Source organism: Chinchilla lanigera, unplaced genomic scaffold, assembly GCF_000276665.1.
Source record: "Chinchilla lanigera isolate Chin_1 unplaced genomic scaffold, ChiLan1.0 scaffold00032, whole genome shotgun sequence".
Classification (NCBI taxonomy): domain Eukaryota; kingdom Metazoa; phylum Chordata; class Mammalia; order Rodentia; family Chinchillidae; genus Chinchilla; species Chinchilla lanigera.
This window is the reverse complement of record NW_004955433.1, coordinates 14,607,180-14,614,925: the sequence shown is the minus strand read 5'-3', so window position 1 is coordinate 14,614,925 and position 7,746 is coordinate 14,607,180. Positions and strand designations below refer to the sequence as shown.

The 7,746-nt window shown below is 45.9% G+C and overlaps 1 protein-coding gene across 4 annotated transcripts in view; it reads right to left on the bottom strand.

Annotated features, from left to right (window-relative positions):
• The window catches only part of Herpud1 (homocysteine-inducible, endoplasmic reticulum stress-inducible, ubiquitin-like domain member 1), a 12,500-nt gene extending 6,849 nt beyond the window's left edge, over positions 1 to 5,651 (bottom strand). Inside the window, exons 1-4 of one of the 4 annotated variants that reach the window (XM_005388368.2) lie at positions 4,895 to 5,651; positions 2,239 to 2,316; positions 2,067 to 2,138; positions 939 to 1,069 (exon numbers count right to left, since the gene is read on the bottom strand). In XM_005388368.2, coding sequence (XP_005388425.2) covers positions 939 to 1,069; positions 2,067 to 2,138; positions 2,239 to 2,316; positions 4,895 to 5,335 — 722 coding nt within the window. In that variant the 5' untranslated portion in view covers positions 5,336 to 5,651. Of the gene's footprint in view, positions 1 to 938; positions 1,070 to 2,066; positions 2,142 to 2,238; positions 2,317 to 3,902; positions 4,196 to 4,894 lie in introns of those variants that run through there. The other 3 variants (XM_005388367.2, XM_013516273.1, XM_013516271.1) reach the window with 3 other exon arrangements.
• Between the last annotated feature and the right edge of the window lie 2,095 nt (positions 5,652 to 7,746).

The window sequence follows — 7,746 nt, the reverse complement described above, 5'->3', positions numbered from 1 at the left end:
GTTCATGAACTCTCTGCCTACCCCTATGTCTTCAAGGTTTTTACCTACTTTCTCTTCCAATAGATTTAGTGTTTCCGTTTTAATATTGAGATGTGTGAACCATTTTGACTTGAGTTTGGTGCATGGTGATAGGCGTGGGTCTATTTTCAGTCTTTGGCAGGTAGCAAGCCAATTTTTCCAGCATATTATTTTTTTCCCTGAAGTATTTTTATAACAAGGTGCTCCAAGAGCTATAAAATCCAAACATTAGAGCACATGATCACCTCTGTCTTTGCTCTAAAGAGGAGCTCTAACTGTGCTAAAGAAATGGTTTTTCCCCTCGTATCTCCAACACAGTCCTTGGCAAAACACTTCTTGGTCCCATCACTTTTTATCTCCCTTTGTTATGATAGGCAAAGCACACAGCTACTCAGCAAAACAGCTGCACAGTGCTTACAACAGCTGCTTTTTTCTGCAGCAGGACTAATTTCCTATCTTCCGTGGGAGCAGTCTAGTGGAGGCACAATGGGAGATACCCACATGGTCAACTAAAATGCTTATATTTTCAATACATGCATTTCCTCCTTATTTTTTTACTTTTTTTTAATTTTAAAGAGAAAAAAAAACAAAAAACAAACAAACAAAAAAAACCAACGGCAATAACAAAATAACAAAAAATAATACAGGTACCAAAAAAAAAAGAAGTACAGAATTTCAAAACAAGCTGATAGGAAATTAACAATGGTTGTTATATTACATATTGTTATCTTCAAAGTCTCCTTTTTTAAAATATGTTTTTAAAAGGTCATGTATTAAGAAAAAATAAACAGTGATCTTTAAAGTGACGCTTCTTATAAAACAAAACTTTCTCTGATTATACCTATGTATACACACTTTATTCTTAAATCCATGCAAATGAGGGACATGTTGTATAAACGTGGTTCTTTATTAACACTCACCTTGAGATGTTCTCCCATCCAGAGGGAGAAACGTTCTGCAGAACTTCCCTTTGCCTTAAACCATCACTTGAGGAATCCCCAAGATGCGGTCCCTGATTAGGTCCACAGGGCTGCTCTGTGGATTCAGCAACCTAAGTTAAGTGTGACATGGATATCAGAACAAAGGACCTGATGCAACTGTCTGAAATCAGGCTTCAACAATTCTTCTGCTACAAACAGCGCATGTCCCCATCCTCACCCCTAAGCCTGGCAAAGCAGAATTAAATCAATTCAGTGATACTTAAAAAATATTCTAAAATTTGTTTAACACAATTTTCAATATATAGATACTAGGGCTGGGTATGCATTAAAAAAACTGAGACTTTTTTTCTGAAAGTAACTATGCTTACGGTTTCCCTAAAATCTTCCAAGGAAGCCAACATGGGTGGAAAAGCTTCCTGATAGTGCTCTACACATCTAATAATACTAAACTTACTCTCAAAATTAAATCTGACCCAGATCTAGAAGTACAACCCAGCTACCAACCCAAGGAAAGGGAACTTTCTATTATTCAGGTATTGTGGGAAAGACAATTGTAATACAATTTAGAGTCATCACATTAGAAGATTAATACTGAATATTCAAATAAACATGTGAATTGGAAATAAATGCTTTTAACTGTCAAACACATCTTTAAGATCACATACTAAAGACTGGCCTTTTCCTATTCAGATAAATAATGATGATAAAAATTTCCAAAACAAATATATGTTCACTTTTTTACTCTATAAAAAGTAATGGTTCCTTAGAAGAAACTTGTTCTGGGCCAAATTCAGTAAGAACCTATTCAAGTGCCCTGCTGGTTCAGTCTTCCAGGTGCACAGCAATTGCAGGTCAGATCATATCCCAGAAGTCTGTGTAAGGTAATCTGCACTTTCCCTCAAGCCTAATGAAATGGTTTACTATCACTACAGCAAGCTCTCCCTTGTGCTGATAACATAATTGCTAATTCCTGATATACCCTGAGGAAGAAACAAAATATACTTAGTAAAAAGCTATAGACCTTTGTGAAGAATTTTTTCTACCTTCCTTTATTTCTCCCTTGAGTATCTGAAGGACACAAACTGTTACAACCAGGTAAGTGCATACCTTTGTGCTGGCTTCTGGCATTTTTGAGGGAATCTTTACATTGCACACGAGATGCAAAACATGTCGTTTTTCCTGCTGAAAGCAATAAAGAGATGCTTAAGACCTCAGTAATTCAATCTGGCAAAGTTCTTCAAAAATATTCCAAAATTAATGTGTAAGTGACGCCAAGTACCTTTGGAAGCAAGTCCCTGAGACACTGGTGATCTGACAACAGCTTTCCAGAATAAATTAACCTCTGGTCTTCTGGACGCTGATGGTAAAAGAAAGAATAACACAAGTCAGCATTTAGCCTGACAAGTTTCCAAACACAGAAGAACTGTTTCATGCAAATAATATGGATATGTGTTTTCCTTCATCATAGGAAAACAGACCTCACTTATTACACAACTTTTATTTAGAAAGTGCTTCACTTTAAACTGATCTCTAACATGGAATTAAACACAGAATGGTAAATCATCTCCAGTCCACAAAAACTATGGCAACATACTTAACTCCCAGGGAGACTGCTTTCGGCCACAAAAATCTCCATTTGTTTGTGTTTGGTTTTTTCTTTTTTCTTTAAAAAGCCAAACTATATTTGGGGTTCCTATAGCAACTAACTATAAAACCTTACTTGACCTCAGAGAAAATTTAGAAGACTTCCATGGTGGATCTTCACCCAAACCACCTAAATATTGCCTCGTTAACATGAAGCAACTCTAAACATAACCCCACAGAGGATTTCTGGGCAAGCAAACGTAGTTATAAACGTAACATATGAGTAACATTTCACAAAAATCGCCCTGTAAGTTAGCATCCACATTTTAAATGAGGGAGGGGGGATCTCAGAAATCCACTCGTCCAAAGACACCTTCTGTAAAAGTGGCTTTAAAGTCATGGAGACTCCACACACTTTTATACAAACTTCATTTTAAAAACTACTTTAACTTCTTTTAAACTGTACTTTAAAATAATAATTTCAAATTATGTACACCAATGTCAATACACGGGAGACCACTTGTCTATCACTCTTGCCAGAATAATCAATTAGGCAAAACTTGTAGTAAAACTAGCTGTTCCTGCCAAACAGCCTGAGCTTATGAAGCAAGCTGTTTAAAACAAAATGAAAAAAAAAAAAACAAAACTGCATTTACTTATTAACATACATCAGGACTTTTTGACACTGTACAAGATACACTGTGTACAATAAATATTGGACCCTGTGTTCACCACTATTCTCCTGACTGACTTGACAGGTAAATGTTATACACATGAATTGACGAGACACTGTCCTAAATGTGGAGTCAACCACCCCGGAAAAAAAGGTCTGAAAATTACAGATCCTTGTGGATTTGAATTGTTTCCCCCTTGTAGAAGCCTGAATCGGCAGCCCTTATCTAGAAGGCTGATTTTAAAAAATTAAATACTGTAAGCAAACAACTAGTATAAGGGAGAACTTCTCACACTGTACCACTTTATACTGCAGAGAATGTTTCCAGCATAACGATGTTTAAGCATAGGTTTGTGTACATCAATCTAGGTCTTCGGGTTTAAGAAACAGGAGTGATACTTCTTAAGTAAAACTCCTCCAAACAAGGTCTTTCACAAATGATGCAACCAGAGACCACGCCCGCTGTGCCTGTGTGTGGCCCTAACTGCCCTTCTCCCAGAAACAAGGCCACCTGAGTTCTTGTCCGCACCTGTGGCGAAACTGTAGCGTGCCAAGCTGAATTCCACAGGGCACTGGAATGGAAGCCGACCCAGTACACAAGAACGCTCAGTATAACAACTGACAAGGAAAACTCACTCTTACATTCTTGAGAATATGCAACAAGACCAAACTGACACGTTCATTACCACATGCTGGAGCGCTTCAGATAAGAATGCACAATTTCCCCTTTTTGCTGTCCGGATGCCTTTTCCCGTGTGATCGAGAATTACACTCGTGGGCAGCAGAGAACACTGCTGACACTTACATAATATCCGAGCACAAAGTAAATACGGAAAGGTCCAGCGCGCTGCCCGCATCACGTGGTTGGGAGGGAGGGAGGGAGGAGGGCGGGGCTGCGGGAGTTGTTGACAGCCGTGTCCACCAAAACAAAGCAAGGAAGTCTCCCTAACCCAGGAACCAAAGTCTTAAACCCAGACTCAGGGCGACTCCTTCTGCCTGTTTCCTTCCTCAACCGCCCTTTGCTAGAAAGTACACAGGGCTCCTTCTTGGGTCCAAGCAAGGACTCAAGTCCAGCGCGACAGGGAGGGGGCAGCCAGCGGACGGTGGCCGCGCGGAGCGAGTCCGCACGGTGCTTCTGGGCGTGGGCCTCGGGCATCCAGTGCCTGGGCGCGCACCCTGATTCTCCAGCCTGGGGCAGACGCCCGGACTCTCCTCCCCCTGCGACGAGGCTACATTCAGAAAACTCATTTCGCACCATTTAAAAAAATCTTTATCCAGGGAACGTACGCCTCATGAGAATATCGAGTCACCTGGCTGCTGTTAGGGAGAAACTGAGGCTTGGAGGGTGAAACGACTCAGCCAAGGTCAAACTGCTGTTTCCCTGGTTTGGCCACGGCTGGACGCCACACCTGAGGGACGAAGGAAGGGTCCGGGGAGGTGACAACCCTTGGGGTCTAGGGATCGAGCGGAGGCAGGCCAGGTGACAGGGGCCGGCAGCCCGTCCGGAAGGAGTGACGGTGGCTTGGAACGAGATGACAGCCACTGGGGCAGGGCAGGAAGCGGAACCACAGTCCTGCGAGGGTGACCGGGCGAGTACTGGCCATCGGGAGGCGGCCAGCGGCGGCCGAGGCCATAGGAAAGTACAGGCGGACGTGGCATCCCCAGGGACCCCTCTCACCGGGCGCTCGGGGTAGACGCGGCTCAGGTGGGCCTTCAGGTGGCCCACGCTCCAGCTGCGGTCTCCCGTCAGCTCCAAGTCGCGGTGACGCTGGTTGGGGCTCTTCACCAGGAGCGTGACCGGCTCGGACTCGGGCTCAGGCTCCATGTCCACGGCGCTATGGGCTCGCCTAAGTTCCGAGATGCCAGGTAGGGGGCGTCTCAGCCGTTCAAAGATCAGCAACGACAGTTCACGTCTGTGAGGCGCGCACCCCAGCCTCCCGCAGCTTTTATAGACTACCGGTGCTCCAGCTCCGCAGACAGAACTCTTTGTGGCTGCCGCCAATTGGTTGAGGCAGAGGTCACTGACCAACGTGGCCCAATCAGCGCTGGGACCTAGGCGGCGCAGGGGCGGGCTGACTACGTAGGCGCGGGCTGATGCAACCTTCCGTCGGTGCGTCATGCCGAGTCCCGGCCGCTGCTCCGGAGCCTGGGTTCGGTGGCCATCTTCGGGTGCGCTGCGGCGTGCCGGGGACTCCGCACTTAGGAGACCCGGCTCCCTATCTCGGGTTGCTGAAGGCGCCTGAGTGCGCGGCGTCCTGGCCGACTCCCAGTTACCAGCCCTGCAAATTGTTTCCTCACAAAGCAGCACCCCGCCCTTTCTGACTCCGAGCACCAAAACCCTCTTCCCTTTCTGGATCCCTGGTCGCCCCGCAATCTTTCCCCGGGGATGCTTCTCCGCCCCGGCGCTAGGCTGCTGTGCTGACGTGGGCGCCACGGTCGCACCGAGCGAGCCCACCCCGGGGGCGTCCCGCATGCGCACTGTGAGGCCCAGAAGCCGCTGGCCGGTGCGTCCAGGCTCTCGCTGCCAACTTGTGACTCCAAACTGGAACTTTACACCCTCAAGCGTGGGACAGCGTCATTACGTACGGCCAGACTCCAGCCTGCGCAGGGGGACACTCGAAAGGGGGCATCATTTGTAGGACAGCATCTGCTTCCTTTAAATCAGACCTGAATCAAGGAGGGCAGGGATTTCCGAAACAAGCACACAGAGGCCTCTCTGTAGGAAAACAAAACAAAAACACTGATGTTGCTCTGGCCTCATCCTTGTCCCAATCCCTTTTGGACTTTTTTTTAAGTGTGGGAAACTTCCCCGAGGTAACAGGGCAACAGGAGGCATCTGCTTCTGCGGGGGAGTATGTAAGTTTGCTACGGTTGCCATAAGGAAGTAGCACAAACCAGATGGTTTAAGCAGCAAAACTTTATTCTGGCAGTTCTGAAGCTGAAGTCAGATTAAGGTGATGCGCAGGGTTGGTTTCTTCCGAGGGCTGGGAGCGAGACTGTTCCGTGTTTCCCTCCTGGCTGGCAGTGGTTGGCTGGCAATCCCCGGCATTCTTTGCCTTCCTGGTATCTGGCTTCAATCTCTGGCTTCCTGGTCAAGGGGCATCTGCATGTTCACACCATCCGCCCTCTCTGCACATCTGTCTCTGTCCAATTTCTCGCTTTTTATAAGGATATTATATTGTATTTTTTTGTTTTGTTTTGTTTTTGTTTGTTTGTTTGTTTGTTTTGGTTTTTCTCCGGTACCGGGAACCGAACTCACGACCTTGCGCTTGCCAGGCAGGCGCTTTTGCCGCTGAGCTAAATTCCCAGCCCCGATATTATATTGTAGAGAGAAGTGACACCCAACCTGTTAGGTGTCAGATGTGCCAAGTTCCTGTCTCTAGATAACCAAAGAATGGCTATGAGGTTAAAGGAGGCTAAGAGCAGGAAAAGTTGATTGAGAGAAAGCTCCTGAGAGACAGGAGGGGTCCTGAAAGTCGGTTTTCACCGAGGCTCTTTGTGTGTTTTTATACACAAAAATGACATCTCAGACCACTCTGGGCCAAGCTGAGGTCAACCAAAGGGGTTATAAGAATAGTAGCTTAGTTAATACTGATCCGATAGAGAAGGAGGCCAGTAGGAAGGTATATGGTAGGCACCACTCTAACTTCAGCATATCTGTAACTTCTAACATAGATCAAAGGCATTTTGGGAAGGGGCAGGAGCCTGGGTCAGGATGTCCTGGTCACCCACCTGTGCATCTCACAGCTTATCTAGGCTCACTGGACCAGACAGTGCTGATTACAGTACAATCTCAAGCTGCTGTTTATCTCTAGAGAGGCCTAAGGCCTGGCTGTGTTCCAGTTCATCTCCAGCCACATTTCTGAAGTGTTTCACCTTCTGTACTGACTCTTTTGAGGATCTGGCCCCTCTCTGACTGCCTGTCAATTTCTATCTAACTTAGCTGTCTATAATAATATCAAACCAGGGCCTACTCTGCTGACCTCATCTTGGTCATCTGCAAAGACTGTTTCCAAACACCTTCACATGCATGGAGGGGTCCTGGGGGCTGGGATTTCCAACTTCTATTTGGAGGACACAGTGTGTCCCATAACTCTTGAGCCACACTGGCCACCCATCCCCGGTATAACACAGAAGAGAGGTTGAGGGCTTGGGAGATAAACTGTCCCCATGCTCAGTGTCCTGTGACTGCTGTTTGTCTGCTGAGCAGGGGTCCTGAGCAGTCAGTTGAACTCCACACTTGGTTTAATACCCTGCTGTTTCCATCTTGAAAATTTTTATAAGTAGTAACAGAAGCTCTGCATTTTCATTTTGCACTAGGCCCTGCAATTATCTAGCTTTTCATAAATGAGGGTGGAAGAAAAGAACTAATTATGATTTAGCTGTCTTTCTACTACTTAGAAACCAACTAATGGGTCAAGACTACTAAAGCAAGCAGAGGCCTTTGAGGAGGCACCCAGGCAGCAGAGAAGTGTTTCCTTGCCAATAGCATGCTGTCGCCAGCCTTCAGGGACTGCGCATCCATTTCCA